This window comes from Gadus chalcogrammus, chromosome 16 (genome assembly GCF_026213295.1).
Source record: "Gadus chalcogrammus isolate NIFS_2021 chromosome 16, NIFS_Gcha_1.0, whole genome shotgun sequence".
Lineage (NCBI taxonomy): Eukaryota > Metazoa > Chordata > Actinopteri > Gadiformes > Gadidae > Gadus > Gadus chalcogrammus.
This window is the reverse complement of record NC_079427.1, coordinates 28,632,963-28,648,940: the sequence shown is the minus strand read 5'-3', so window position 1 is coordinate 28,648,940 and position 15,978 is coordinate 28,632,963. Positions and strand designations below refer to the sequence as shown.

At 41.4% G+C, this 15,978-nt stretch overlaps 2 protein-coding genes across 2 annotated transcripts in view; both read right to left on the bottom strand.

Annotated features, from left to right (window-relative positions):
• LOC130406509 (leucine-rich repeat-containing protein 75A-like) overlaps positions 1 to 15,978 on the bottom strand; it is a 139,534-nt gene that overhangs the window by 83,705 nt on the left and 39,851 nt on the right. Inside the window, 1 exon segment of the mRNA XM_056612132.1 lies at positions 7,032 to 7,160. Coding sequence (XP_056468107.1) covers positions 7,032 to 7,160 — 129 coding nt within the window.
• Positions 9,511 to 12,548, bottom strand: LOC130406518 (coiled-coil domain-containing protein 106-like). Its single transcript, XM_056612148.1, has 4 exons — positions 12,027 to 12,548; positions 11,124 to 11,276; positions 10,493 to 10,759; positions 9,511 to 10,192 (listed from the first exon to the last, which is right to left on the bottom strand). The coding sequence occupies exons 1-4, from the start codon at positions 12,208 to 12,210 to the stop codon at positions 9,876 to 9,878; spliced, it is 921 nt and encodes a 306-aa protein (XP_056468123.1). The 5' UTR covers positions 12,211 to 12,548; the 3' UTR covers positions 9,511 to 9,875.

Sequence of the window (15,978 nt, the reverse complement as noted above, 5' to 3'; positions counted from 1 at the left end):
CGGTTTTCCAAAGCTCCAACCACTGGAAGTGAGGTGGCGGCAGAGACGGGCAATGCTGCTGCCCCGAGCCTCTCCATTCGGAGAGGGGAAGCCAGGGGAGATGCCCCCTCCTCGTCGCGGTCGGAGTCGTCCGACTCCGAGCTCACAAAGAGAGAGAGGGCATCGTCGAGCAATGACGGCAGCAGTGTTGGCTCTGCGCTGTCTGTCGTCCACCAGCAGCGCCACACAATGCCGACACAGGCAGAGGGGCGAGAGCGCCAAGACGGCATGTTCATGCCCAAGGCAGCCCTCGCACACTTCATGGCCGTCCTATGGCAAGATGTAACCCGTGTTACATGTCTTGCAGATGCGGATCGTCTTTGAGTCCATAATACCTATTTATTTACTTCAGTATGCCGCAGGATCGTCCTGAAGAAAATGGGAGCAGGACGTCCGCCGGCGCACAGTTATATCTGCGGACGTGATTGAGGCCCACGCTGTTGGTGGGCGGGGATTACAGATTTTTCAGTGCTACGGCTCGAGCCTAGGGAAAACCCAATCGCGATCGAACACACAAGACTGGTAACCATAGCAACGCCAGTCAAAAAACCCTGCAAAGCCCAATCCCTACGAGAGCTCACCGCGCTATGGCCATCCGGAAGCGCACAGAGCTTTTGGCCGTGATATTATATATTACATTTAGAGCTGTCAGTTAAACGCGTTATTACCGGCGTTAACGCAAACCAATTTTAACGGCGTTACATTTTTTATCGCGCGATTAACGCAATTATTTTATTTTAATAAAAAATAATAATAATAATTCTTTGGCTCAATACAAAGAAGCAGTTGCCTGACTGCTATGTTCAAATGACATTTGTTCAAAGCAGTAATTTAATTGCACTATAGGCTCTTTTTTTTGTATAGTTTTGATCAGTATATGCCAATGTTGTTATTAATAAAAAATAATTTGCACAAGGCAAGCCAATGCACTTCACCATGTTGATAAGAGAATTAAAATGAGAAGAATTATGGGACAAAGAAATCAAGGGATATTTAGCATAGAAAAATAATTTGCGATTAATCGCGAGTTAACTATGACATTAATGCGATTAATCACGATTAAATATTTTAATCGCTTGACAGCTCTAATTAAATTATATTATATACTATTATATATAGAGCTCCGGGAGTCGCAAACGGCAACAATCACTTTCTCCTCCATGCTGCGGTTCCACACCGGACTGCACTGCAGGGAACAGTTGGCCGGTTGAACGCTGATTGGCTGTTACGTTACGCACGTCACACAGTGGCCACGCTGTTAAACGCTGATTGGCTGTCATCACGCAAATGTCGCCGCAAAGTTGAAATATTTCAACTCGAGCAAAGTGTGCCGCGGCGAATCCACGTGAACACTTGCCCGTGCCGGGCAAAAGTGTCGCGCTGCAAATCAATCTTGTTGCGGGTTTGCTCTAGCCAGAAATTCGCCCGATTCGCATCTCTACATTGACTTTGTATGGAGTCTCGTCGCCCACACGCATTTGGTGTGAACACACCTTCCCCTGCACGGGCGAGCGCGTGCACAAGGATTAGCAGCGCGACAATTTCATCTCGAGTGAAATTAAATATTTGACCATTTTGCCGCGAGATGACAACTAATCAGCGTTCAACAGTGTGGCCACTGAGTGACGTAACGTAACAGCCAATCAGCGAGCAACCGGCCAACCGTTCCCTGCAGTGCAGTCCGGGGTGAACCGCAGGCATGGAGGAGAAGGGGATTGTTGCCGTTTGCGACTCCCGGAGCTCTATATATAATAGTATCTAATATAATATAGTATAATATATAATATCACCGCCAAAAGCTGGTTGAGCCTCCGGATGGCCATAGCGGGGGGAGCTCTCGTGGGGATTGGGCTTTGCGGGGTTCGTTGAAGTTACCGGCGTTGCTGTGGTTACCGGTCTTGTGTTCCAAAGGTTTATTAGCGGTGGTATCTAATAAATCGCTGTCTAATCAATACTTCATTCACTGCCTCTTCCGTGGTCATTACAATATAATGAATAGACTGCACCGAGTTCTCAGATGTCTCCCTCGTCCACAACAGGTAAAGACATGCAATGGTGTTTATCTCGGCCATGGTTGAGAATGAATTGGCATGAAGCACCGTTGGCGGGCAAAAGGTGTGGCGCATTCACCGTTGCTAAGCATAAAATGGCAGTTAAGTTGGCTTCGCGGCAGTGACCGGTTCTCCTTGAGCATCCCGCAATGTCTTACGATATTGATATCCCTGCCCCACCCCCTTGCGACTGTTTTAACGGCTCCACCGTCGATAAACTCGTCGATATCCCAGGCAGGGCCGACGGACTGGGAGGGTAATGGTGTGTTCCTGAATCCTCGGACGCCAGCCTTCCGAGTTGCTTTACATTTGTTGTTTGTGGATTTAAATGATAATTTTTCATGCCAAGAATTTGACCGTTTATTGTGTAATTGTTCAGTGAAAGGCTGTAGAGAAAACACAATGAGAAAGACTGCACGTCTCGTATGTGACGTCATGCTCCCTGCGACTGGCGTGGACAAGACCGACAATCTCTCAATTTGCATAACTGAAAATCGACACATGCCCCGACTTATAATGGTTTTCAACTCTTTCGATGCTGTTATTCTCCCCTTGGAAAAAAGTAGTGAAGTGGAGCAGAGAGATCGCCATGTCTGTATAAGAGTGGTGATGACCACTCTTATACAGACATGGCGATATATCATTCGCGTTGAGAGAAGCGAAGGGCTGTAGTTTGACCCAACGTCATATCCCACCCCTTGCAAGCCCACCCCCCTTAACCCCCCTGTTGATTCTACTGATGTCTGAACGACAGCGATCTCCGCATATAAAGCAACAAATGCGGCGAAACTGTGGAAGACATGTCCTTAAAATTATTACGCTTGCTTCATAACAAAAGGAGAAAATGATTACGCTTGCTTCATTGCGTAATAGGGGAACCAAAATGTTATACATTGTAACATTATAGGCAAAATGTTATTTTATTATGCACTCAGAAATTTGTTACATTATCGACCGGGGTTTCAAAATGATAGCTATGGTTTAATTACGAATAGTACGAATAAACCTAATAATACGATTCTCCACAGATTCTCTGAAAAAAAAGGTGTAAAACATAATTTCTTATAAAGACAAATCTAAAGGTACGGCCACACTGAACGCGTTACGCGCATTAGAGGCGTTGAAAATCAGCATTTTTGCATAGGGAACCATTGGTTTAGGAGCGTAGATGCGTTACACGCGCTAAAGCAGCGTGTTAGACGCTTTTTACGCACCTAACTAACACGCCCAACCTGACCCGGCCGGACCCGCGGGCCGGGTCTGGCCGATATTTCCCACCACTATCCTCCAGACATGGGGGACTCGAGTCACATGACTTGACTCGAGTCAGACTCGAGTCGCAAATTTGAGGACTTGAGACTTGCTTGACTAACACTGATAAAAGACTCGACTTGACTTTGACTTGGTCTTCATGACTTGAGACTTGACTTAGACTTGAGACAGATGACTCGAAATGACTTTTTTAAAGTTAGATTAAAGGTTGGATGTGGGATTTGCGATAGGGCAGCAGATTTTAAAAATACACAACTCAAATGGTCCTACCCCCTCTCCTTCAACGCTGACTCTGACTCCACCCATCCATTCTCTAACCTAAGTACATGGACGCGCAATCATGCAAGAGCGCGAACACAGATGCGCGAGAGTGAGCCAGGCTAGCTAGGTTGGAGTTTAGGGTTGTCTTCGGTTGTCTTCTAGTGCTAGGTCCAAATGTGGATTAGCTAGTTAGCTAGCTCCAGTAGCTACCGCAGGATAACAACAAACAGAAGCTTGCTCTGGGTCACGAGCTTTGAGTACGTGCACGAAGGGGGAGGGGGACGTACTTACTGTCCAATGCCACTCCGTGGTTCTGAAAATCATTGGCTGGAGTTTTTCGAGCCCTGCCCGTTCCACAGATGATTGACTTGTTTAATTTTCATGTCAGTAGGCTACTTCTAACTCAGTGGCTGTAAGTGGGTTATGATAAGGATAAGGATTTCAAGTAATTTTCAAGTAAAATGACCCCGTCAGCGCCAGAGCGTCAGACTGGGCTGTACCGCAAAAAAATTAAGAGGGTTCATGTTCCAGTCCCCAAATTCCGTTGGACCACTACTTGGACATTTGTGATGGACAGAGCTGCCGTCCGTTTTGGGCCTATTCGCATAATGGTTTTGGAATGTTTTGAATAGTTGGAGTGATTGTTAATGTTAAGACATTGTTATTGTTAATGTTGAAATAAAACTCAACTTATGAACCACTCTCTTTACCGATTTTTAAATGTGGAAACTGGGTTAGATCATCAGATTGTTGTATGACTTGACTTGTGACTTGCTTGACCTGAGCAATGACTTGACTTGTGACTTGCTTGATTCTCACCACAGTGACTTGGGACTTGCTTGAGACTTGAAGGTTATTACTTGAGACTTGCTTGTGATTTGCACATGAGTGACTCCCCACCTCTGCTGTCCTCAGGCCGGGTCGGGCCAGGCCTTTGATCGAGCGTTTGTGTTTTTTTTTTTAATCATTGCTTTACTGGCCTCATCTGAGGAGAAATCTATGCCTTAAACAGAAATATTATAGTCCTTTATTACACGGGTCTTCTCAATGCCGTGGAACGCTCCGTTCACTTGCATGGGTAGTACTCCGGTAACTTGTGAACCCCAGCGTCTTCGGTTGCTAAGCGACGTCAACGTCTTTGGCAGACTATTTCTCTACTAATCAATACTACGAATTCTGGTACAGAATAAATTGTAAAAAGACACACCATGTGAAGTTATTTTTTCGTTTTGGCAAGTAGCCTTGTAATAAGCGGGATAATGGATAGAACATCGCCAATCATTGTCGAAAATTATTTTTGGTAAATGTTATATTTTGATTGTGTCGCCTGATACTCATGCATTCAGCGTTGGCTAAAGCGTGGGATCCGTGAGTCTAAAAAAGACCCAATTTGGGTTGATTTCAGCTTTAACACACAAAATAATAAACTATGTAATGAAAAACATAAGAAGAAGATATGTATGATCAAAGACACGACTTTACTATACGTTTCTATGATGTCCTCCAGATGTTTGTGATGCCCGACGGCTGTGATTGGCCGAGTAAAGCAGGGATAATATGAGCTTTGGGCGGATACCTCCTCCCAGAAGAGGCAGCACCATGCGTCTACCAAAGCTCTTTGACCCCAGGCAAAGAGGGCTGGTGTTCGTTTGTTCTTGCTTTATACGACATGAAGAGCAATTATCACCCGAGGAAAATATCACAAGCTGATAAATGACTTAACTGCATTAGTGATGGAAATGATGACCAGGAGGCTGTTGACCTCCGGACTCTGATGGTCGCTTGTCTCTGTCTTTGCAACGGGCTGTGATACGTTAGACAAAAACAATTGTCTCTCATTCTTTAATAATTTCACCTGCAAACTAATTTTGAATTCCAGTCGGTCCTTTAGTGATGATGAATATATATTTTATATGAGCTGAATATTGATCAATCTTCTCTCTGAAAGCGTCAGTTAGGATCTCAGCTAACAGCTGTCACTATAAAAACAGGTATTTAACACAATCTTTTTGATGGTGAATGCCATCAAAACATCAAATCGAGCAGCTCATGAAAGCCTCTTCAACTTCAGGTCATGCATTAGCATTTCAAGAAACGGTTACCTTCTCCAGGGGGATTCTTTTATCCTTGAATATATTCTTTCATGACATCATCAAACTGTTCCAAGGTCATATTTTAATTGATTTGCAAAAAGTTCATGCGTATTGCATTTTCCTAGGGCAAATGGCATTCTTTTGAGGATGTTGAACTTCAAAGGCTTGTTATGGCGTTTCACTTTTGTCTGCCATTAGCGAGCCAGACGAGTCTTGTAAGCAGCAGAGATGTTGTGGTTTTTGATTGTTCTGATGGGAATGGCGATAGGAGAACATATACAACAAGGAACAAAGGGCCTCTGAATAGGTTCTGAGTTTAACTTCTCGAAATTTCATTCTTTATTTATCGAGCTGTCTTTTGTACGTGTTTCATTGATTGTATTTCCTGCTAAGTGTAAAAGTTGTTCTAAGGTTGCAGGCAAGAAAAGAAGAAAAGCCAGAGAGGAGATAAAAAAATAAAAAGAGTAAAAGAGAGAAGGGGAGAACAGAATATGCCTTTCTTAACCGTGCGACTCATCGCACGGTCGCCATGGAAAGCTACTAACCATATCTACATCGATGCTAGGAGACCGATTACAGTTTGGACCTTTTGTTGTGTCCTCAGTGACCTCGGTCTGATTTATAGCACACGATGAGACCATAAAAGGAGAATCATGTTGGAACACACAATGACGTACATTATCATCAACGCTGTACTCTTCAATCCTTTTCACCCAAGAGTTGAAATTCCCATGCTGTTGCTGAGAGGCTCTGGAGAAAAGTCTGTTGCTAAATGTAATCCTGCAGACGACCACTTTCAAGGGGCCAATGGGATCTAGCAAAACACATCCAAGCTTTGCTTTACGTTTGTGTGATCTAAGAGAGAAAAGTTTGAATTGTCTAACGCAAACAAGTGTTATATATCATACATACATCTCCTGCTTCTACTCTCTCTCCTTGCCTCTCTTGGGTTATCTCTTGTCCCTCTCTCTTTCTCTCCCCCCCTGCTGTTCAGCGTCTCTCTGATCTCTGCTGTGTGTGTTCCACTCCAGGTCCTTTCTGTCCTCAGGCTAGCAGGGCTCTGGGCGCTGCATGCATCATTTAGAGCTATTCTCTAACCTAATGGCTTCGGTGAGACACCAACACTTCATCACACCATCCTCATAGTGTGTTTTCATGTCTCTGTTTATGTATGTATTTATGGTGGTTCATGAGTGTGTGGGTACATGCGTTTATTTGTGTGTTTAGAGTTTTCATGTCAGAACATTCACACAAATATGTGTATGGTTAGAAATTTGTGTTTTGGGTTATGTATGGGTGCGTGCGTGTGTCCTACCGTGCGTGGGCAGTGCACGTATCGCGCCAGGCTGATGATCAGGTCGTGTGTTATGGGGTCCACCAGGTTCCTGAAGCTGGCATAGCGGTAAAGAACGTCATCCAAAGAGGTGGACTCCATGCCCAGGTCCTGCTCATACACACACACACAAACAACATGGAAAATAAATGACATAGGAAGCTGACATAACACACGTACATTTTTACACTGCCAAATATGCCTGTCTTGTACCCGCCTTTTTTCCGGCATGTTCTGCGAGTTTAGACTGGCCGAGGTAATATATCGGCTTGATTTCACACCACAATTTACCCTCTCAAACCCTACACATATTGGGGCAGTGGCGGCTCGCCTATAGAGACCCCCCTACAGGGGGGTCTTGCATTTGCCCCCAGACCCCCCTACAGGGGTTTCAAATGCAAATGTTCAGCCCCCCCTCAAATAAATTCCACCAGCCGCCACTGTATTGGGGCTTTCATTTTCATATAAAAGCGATAACACGTCATCACGGTACCAGGGACGGGACTTGGGTAGAGGTGCTGCTGCGTTATCTCTCCAACAGAGACAACGCAGCGATATAAACATGAGTAGTTCTAACTGAAGGGAAGTTTCAACCGCAAACTGCTGACCATCATGGAAGCGAAGGTGATGTAGTCACATTTAACAAAGACTGGGAAAGATGGTGTGATACCAAAGACCTCATTAGAGGCAAAAAATCATTTGTTTTCCTTGACAGTGGTCAATTATACTTCAAGTTGTGAATGGCCCATGCAAGTGAACGGAGCGTTCCACGGCATTGAGAAGACCTGTGTAATAATTAAAATAATAATAATACAAATACACTATATATATATATAAATATACATAATATATATGCATATAGAAATGCAGAGGCTCAACATATCCAAAAGTGTGAGTTTGGGTGGGGGAAGGTGTTATTTATGGTTCTTTGTAGAATTTAGAAGTAGAGTGGCTTGGGGAACAAAAGAGTGTTTATATCTGTTGGTTCTGAGTTTTGGGAGTTTAAAGCGTGATCCGGATGGCAACAACTGAAATTCAGCCTGTAAGGGATGAGAACTTTTTTAGCATCTGCTTCTGTTATGAATCTTTTTTTATTTTTTATTATTTTTTTTTATTATTGTGTCATGCAATAGCATGCCCATCCCACAAAGGCTTACAAGACACCAATATAAAACAACCTAGACAGACCAAAAACCAAAAGTAGATGCTAAACAACGATATAAACCATCCTGACGTTTCATCCAGGCTTGAGTAACAAAAGAGGCTAACTTATAAACATTAAAGGTAAACAAACATTCCATCCTGACATCATCATTACTCCAAAATATTTCAGGGTTTTGAGCAAACAGTAACAGTTAATTTACAAAAGGTACTCTTATTTCATCATAGAAGGGTCAGTATAAAAGAAAATGAGATTCATTCTCCAATTCTCGTGAATCACAAAGTTCACAAAGTCTCTGTTCCTCAGGGATATTCTTAAATCTGCCGACCTCAAGTGCCAATTGGGCAATCTTAATTGGGCAATCAAGGATCTCTGATTTCTTGGTAAATTTGTTTTAACATATAATTCTTTTTCATAATCATGCTTGATTTGGACGTATGTCCGTAATTTCGGTTTTAACATTATATCATTTAACCATTTTTCATTGAACCCGACAAGTAACTTTTTTCTAATTTTGTTTACGCTGCATGATAAATTATTTCTAGAAATTCGGCTTCTTCAACATGAATCTCTGCGGCCCATGGAGAGTTCTGGACTTTACTCCAAAGGAAAACTTTGTAATTGATCCTGTCATCTGACATATTAATAAAACGATTCCACAGTCTAATCATATCACACTTTCTCCTTATTGTACCAGGGATCCAACCCATGTCACCCTAAGCAGCCAAAGAGGGAACATATTTAAGAATACCCAGAAAACAACGGATAGCTCTGTTTTGTACTGCATCTGAGATCCTTCTTTCTTTAAATCCCCATACCCCAGCAGCATAATTCACAATGGGAGAAACACATGCATCATACAATTGAGAGTAAGTAGAATAACCGAGTTCTTTACCTATTTTGGTAACACTTTATAATAACTATCCGTTATAACTAGTTAATAGATCATAAGTAAACTGTTAATTAATGAGTTATTAATGACTTGTTAAGTGTTTATCAACAGTTTATTAAGGATTTATAATGATGCCTTGTAGATAGTTAATAGATCATTAATAAACTGTTAGTTAATGAGTTATAAATGACTTGTTAAGTATCAGTTAATAGTTTATATATGTAATTGGGACGTTATTCTAAAGTTGCAACTATTCCTCATTTATTAACTGTTGGTAAATGAGGAATAGTTGCAACTTTAGAATAACGTCCCAATAACATAAATAAGCTATTAACTAATACTTAACTAATATATTAACTCACACTTTACAGATCAGTTGTTAATAGTTTGTTAACCATCTACTAATACCAGTGAAACTCTGTAGAACAGCAAATGGGTGGAACAAGTTCAAGGTACCGAAATTTGATGTGAAATTTAAAATATCTAATTTTTGTACCTCAACCTTGTTCCACCCATAGGCTTTTCTGTGTACTGTATTTGACCAAAGAAACACCACAGATGAAATGTTGAACATTGTGTTTAATGTATAGAAACACACATACTGAGCCATCACATGGCAGAAAACATGGCAGAAAACAAAATAAATCAAAATCAAGCCATTGGCATTATTGATATGAACTTGGAGCACAACTTGGAGCCTCTATACTTAGTGAACCAGACCTGAGCTACAACCGAACTGCTCTAGGGCACCATCCCACAGTGACACAAACACCTAAGCTTTCTTAGACAGTGGAATCAGTTTTCCCTTTTTCTTTTGATGCTCAACATCCCTCAAAAGGTTTGGATCATTCATCAACACTTCCAGACATTTTTTTGCAAAGTCCTGCAGTCGTTGCTGTGGTGTATAGGTAACCAGCAACTCCTTGTATTTTTTCGGGGCCACAACAGCCAGCTCACAGATCGGGGCATTGGCGACGACAGTGTTTCGGTCGACACCGACCTTTCGATATGCCACACTCAGCTTTCTTCCTTTCTTGTACGCTTTAAGGACTTTCCTGTATCTCTTGATGACCTCCTCAGGATGACGTGCTGAAACAGATAGAAATGTAGTTAAGTATAACAAACATAGGAGTAGTGAAGTACTGAATCGACACAGGGAAACACACACATAGATGCAAAGTGGTTGCAAAAAGTAATGAAGATTACATGGGCACAGAGCAATTATTGGAGGGTCCAAGATAATATACCCACCAGGAAGTTCATTTTGGAAAGTAAACGAGAGAGAGAGAGAGAGAGAGAGAGAGAGAGAGAGAGAGAGACATTGTGATGTCTACATGCCTGACACACATGAGGGGAGCTGCCTTATTGCCTTCCTCTCTTTACACTTACCTCTCTGCTTGCCATGTTGCGTTTTTTTCTTCTCTTTTTTCTTCCTCTTGTCTCTTTTCTTGTGACTCTGGTGGTGGTGCTTCTTTTTCTTGTTGCGTCTTTTCTTATTATCTGAATCTGAAGAATCAGTTGAGGATGAGGAGCTGGAGGAGCTGGATGAAGAGGATGAAGAGGAGTTGGATGGACTGGAGGATGAAGAGAGAGAAGATGCACCAGGAGACGAGTTTGCCGAGGAAGATGTGTCAATTGTCCCACCGTCATCTGTATCTACAACATAATACAAAATACAATACCAAATGCATTACTAACTATGATGATACAAGTTAACTCACATACATTTTTATCAACATTTACATTTATTAAGACTTTCAGTTTCACTGATTCATCAAATCGTGATCTCATCCGTTGGACAGATGTGTCTGCTGTCAATCAATGCTACAGATATTATCTTCCAGGTATTAACTGTACATGTGTATTGTTTGGGTAATAACACGCTCATGCTCTGATGGTCTTGTCACCGTGAAATGTTGGCCTTTCTTCCACCCAATTGTATATATATTTTACAAAGCACCCCAGTATCATTGTCAGGTGTGCAAACATGTTTTCCCAAGAAAGTGTTAGGACTACTTACTTTGACCAACTTGTTGGCGGAGGGAGTCTCTCTCCTTCGTCAGGTCACTGATTTTTTCTGTGACTGTGTGCAGCTTTTTCTTGGCCTCACGGAGCTTAAGCTGCATCTTCCTGATATGTAAAAATGCTGTTGGAGCTACAGTTCCCGCAGTATCTGGAATGATAGGGTAGAGAATTAAAAAAGCTCTAATCATAAAAGCAAGATGAAGGTAAAATAAAATAATGAGCAGCTGAGCCATGAGCATTATATATATTATAACATATTATATTATATTTAGAGCTTCGGGAGTCGCAAACGGCAACAATCACTTTCTCCTCCAAGCTGCAGTTCACTCGGAGTGCAGGGAACGGTTGGCCCAGCCGGTTGGTCGGTGATTGGCTGTTTTACGTTACTTCACCCACGTTACCCACAGGGAGTGAACACTGATTGGCTCGTGTCGCCCTGCGACACGTTTCAATGTTCGGTGTGAACATACAGTAAGCCTTGAATTAAAGTTTTGATGCATACAATCACACCAGTTTTTGGTGTGATACGGTAACCGTAGCAACGCTGGTAAACAAACCCTCGGAGCTCGGCTTTTGGCCGAGCTTTATACCGTATAGTTCTTGCTGAAGGCATTTAATGGTCAAAATATTTTTAATAAATATTCGAATATTAATATTAATAAACAAACAAACTTTGAATATGATTAAAAGTTCCGAGTTTGGAACCGATAAGCGGAATCGTTAAGCAGGCATGCTAACGATTCCAAGGAATTGGTTCACTGGGAACCGGTTCTGAACAAGAACCGGTTCTCGATTCCCATCCCTACCAATGTGGTTGATTTATGTAGCACAAATCTATCAGTCCGTGTTATCCTGATCAAACATCTTTAATGAAAAGATAACACGCAGTCTTGCTTACCGTCACCGTTGGTGTCAATGTGAACAGCATGGTCCACAGGTGTAGTTTTCTTTTTACTGGAAGTACCCGCTGTTGACTTCTTTCTCTTTCTCCCGACAGTAGGCCTACCTGGGTTTATCTCGGTATTTTGCGCATCGCCGCTGGGAACACTGGTATCGGACATTTTACCAGACCGTGTATTCATTCCTTATAATCAATGCCAATGCAGGCTTGCCGAGTGAGCGTGTCTGTCTCGGTTGTCAGTCCCCGGTTGTCACTCATCAAAGTACAGCGGTGATGCGAGGTGATTGACAAGTTGACAACCAGTCAATATGATGGAGGAGGCCGGATGGCTCCTCCTTCAGCCTGTGAATGCATTTATGATTGGCTTGTTTCCCCCTTGTCGTCACCCCGACCTATAATACAATTCAAACGTAATCTGGCGGGAGCTAGTCACATCATAGCCAAATAATGCCTGGTTTAGCCACTGAGCTAAGAGAGCTTATTGAAGGCAGAACTAAATCTAAAAGAAGACATAGACAAATAATCAAATGGATGCAGAAGAAAAGGCTTCTAAGAAGATGGATGAGATGCCAAAAATGCAAACACGAGATGAAATTCAAGGAATCAGTTTGTGTGGACAACTATGCATGGTAAGTTTATTTATTTTTTACCCATGCATGGGTATTTTGGTTCAAAATTTTAGTGAAAATTAAATCTATTTAATTGTGAGCTGATAATAGTGCACAATATATCTTCTTAATTCATGTTAACATTAATTTCTAGAAATACATTACTATACACTACACTACTTAATACTAATCTACAAGATCCCAACACGTCAAAACGTTGTGAGCTCATAGATCTGCTATTTTCAGACAGAAATACTGAAAAATTGGGTTAAACTTTTTTTAAACATATTTACACACATTTTATGGGGGTTCCTGGCACAAAATATTTCCAGATGGGGTCCATGGCCAAATACACATTACTTTGGGGGTCCTTGACATGCAAATGTTTGAGAATCACTGCTCTAGCCACTACCCTGGCCTGTGTCATTCTTATCTTTATTTGTATCTTCAGGGTTTGCAAACACCATAACCACAGAGGGAGGAAACTGAAGAGGTCAATTAGACACAAATCTATATTCAGCAATTCAAAGGTCTCCCTCTTCAACTGGATGCGCTTTGTGTACAGGTACGCTATGGCATAGGTATATGATTTTAGCCTGTCTGTCTATGATGAAAGGTGTTTATTTCAATATAAATACTGTATAACTATGCTGTCATAAACAATAACTGGAGACTATGTAGTAAAGCTTGTGATTATTATGTTATGGAGCATCTCTAGGCTCATGATGATAACAGGTGCTTGAAGTTATTTCACTTTCGTGATTTATTTTGCTAAAAAGTGTAATTCACAGCTTGAATTCTTAACAGTTTAACAATTATGGAAATATGTTACTTAGGGGATGCTGTGTTTGTCAGCATTAGGCCTGGTGGAGAAACATGACTGTCTGACCCTGCCTCTTGAAGCTCAATGGCAATTGGCTCTCTCAATCTATAGGCTCTGGCAATTAATATTAGAAATAGGATTTTACAAATATCCTACAGTATTATTAGTTCCAAATATATTGACAGAGCTCTGTAGAAAATACCACAAAACATATTTTCCATCATTATTGCTGTTTTTGTCTACACAGTAGTGGACAATTTTCATATCCCGGGGTGCAGTAGATGCAAACTTTGTGTATCAAACCAAAAAAATCAAAAGAACTGTGGTATAATAATTATTTGCCTTGTTCCATCAGATTTGCACAAGGCCTGCGTCTACGTCAAGTGGACATGATCAATGATGACATTTCTGGAAGCTCAGCAACCCTGTCCAAGATGGCTCAAAAGCTGCGAGATGTGTGCACTACTGCGATGGACAGATATCAGCAAGCAAGAGGCCAGCACATTGGGGGGCGGCAGCAGTTTGTCACCATTGATGAGAGCCACTTCAGACACAAAAGAAAGGCAAGCAGGATAGTATCTTATCAAGATAGTAATGCAAATTACCATTGAATGACTTCATTTTGTTTAAAGAAGAAGAATTCCTAATATTTTATGTTTTCATCAGTACGGACGGGGACGAATGGCTGGTGGCTGGAAGAGGAAGAAGTGGGTGTTTGGGATGCTAGGTGTGAACAGGAGAGGGAGAAGACATGCAAAGCCTGTTCTTCGCTTAGTTGAGAGAAGGAGAGATCTGGTGCCACTTTTAGCTCACCATGTTAAAGTGGGATCTACAATAATAAGTGATGAGTGGCGGGCTTATCGCAATGCTTTAACTCAGCTAGGTTATACCCATTTCACTGTCAATCACAGTGTGTCATATGTCGATGCCCAAACAGGTGCACATACTCAGCACATAGAGAGGGCCTGGAGAACGGTTAAGGAAAATGTGGAGACTCAGGGGGAATCGTACAGAGGAGTTACTGGTAGACCATCTCAGAGTTATTGAATGGCATGAGTGGCTTGCCCGAAAGCATCGCAAAGGGCCGTTAGGATGGATAATCCATGACATTGCTGTGATGTATGGACATTAAATGTCCCTCTGAAATTCTGTTTATCCAGTGTTTAGCACAAAAAGTGCAGAAACCTCATGTGTTTGTATACTGTTGTATACTGCTGTTCTGCCATGTGATGGCTCAGTGTGCGTGTTTCTATACATTAAACACAATGTTCAACATTTCATCTGTGGTGTTTCTTTGGTCAAATGCAGTACACAGAAAAGCCTATGGTTGGAACAAGGTTGAGGTACAAAAATTAGATATTTTAAATATCACATCAAATTTCTGTACCTTGAACTTGTTCCACCCATTTGCTGTTCAACAAAGCTTCACTGGTATTAGTAGATGGTTAACAAACTATTAACAACTGATCTGTAAAGTGTGAGTTAATATATTAGTTAAGTATTAGTTAATAGCTTATGTAGGTTATTGGGACGTTATTCTAAAGTTGCAACTATTCCTAATTTACTAACAGTTAATAAATGAGGAATAGTTGCAACTTTAGAATAACGTCCCAATAACATATAAACTATTAACTAATACTTAACAAGTCATTTATAACTCATTAACTAACAGTTTGTTAATGATCTATTAACTATCTACAAGGCATCATTATAAATCCTTAACAAACTGTTAACCAACACTTAACAAGTCATTAATAACTAATTTATTAACAGTTTACTTATGATCTATTAACTAGTTATAACGGATAGTTATTATAAAGTGTTACCCATATTTTTTACTTGTTAACAACGGAACCCAAAGCTCTACCAGCTGAATCAGCCAGGAGTTTAATTCCATTTTCATAATTTATAAATTCATAGAGTGGAAATCCTAAATATTTAAAAACAGATGTATTTTCTAATGGCATATCAGAAAAAGTTAAGATTTTCTCACTTTTTGGGACACCATTTTTTCTGAATTGAATTATCTGTGTTTTACTCTGATTTATGGACAGTCTCAACCTGCAACACCAGGGGTCTCATTTATAAAACGTGGGATCGTTACTAAAAGTGTACGTACGCCCAAAAGCCAAGTTGTGCGTGCGGCAAAAAATATTCAGACTTATAAAACCCTGTGTACGCACACCTCTAAGCAATCTTTGCTTTATAATCACAGAATGCCTACAAGTGTGCGCAGCTGAATCAGCTTCACGTTCCGCCCTGTACACGCCCTTTTTTAACCATCAATGGTCAATGCAAACGACCTCATGAATGAGATCTGCATATAAAACAGACTCAGATCCAATTATTATGTCTTGTCGGAAACAATGGCAGAAGGAATGAGAAAAGCAAAAAAGCGAAATTTCACGGAGGTTGCAGTGGAGACACTTGTGGGTGAGGTTGAGGCCCGAAAAGTAGTTTTGTCGGGCTCATGGGATTGGGATCACTAACAACAAAAAGCTGAGTGAGTGGCAACATT

Coding starts and splice junctions, on each gene's coding strand:
- LOC130406518 (XM_056612148.1), bottom strand. CDS start 12,210: ATGAATACACGGTCTGGTAAAATGTCCGATACCAGTGTTCCCAGCGGC. Junction 11,277..12,026: donor CATTGACACCAACGGTGACG/GTAAGCAAGACT, acceptor CTATCATTCCAG/ATACTGCGGGAACTGTAGCT. Junction 10,193..10,492: donor GCAACATGGCAAGCAGAGAG/GTAAGTGTAAAG, acceptor TATCTGTTTCAG/CACGTCATCCTGAGGAGGTC.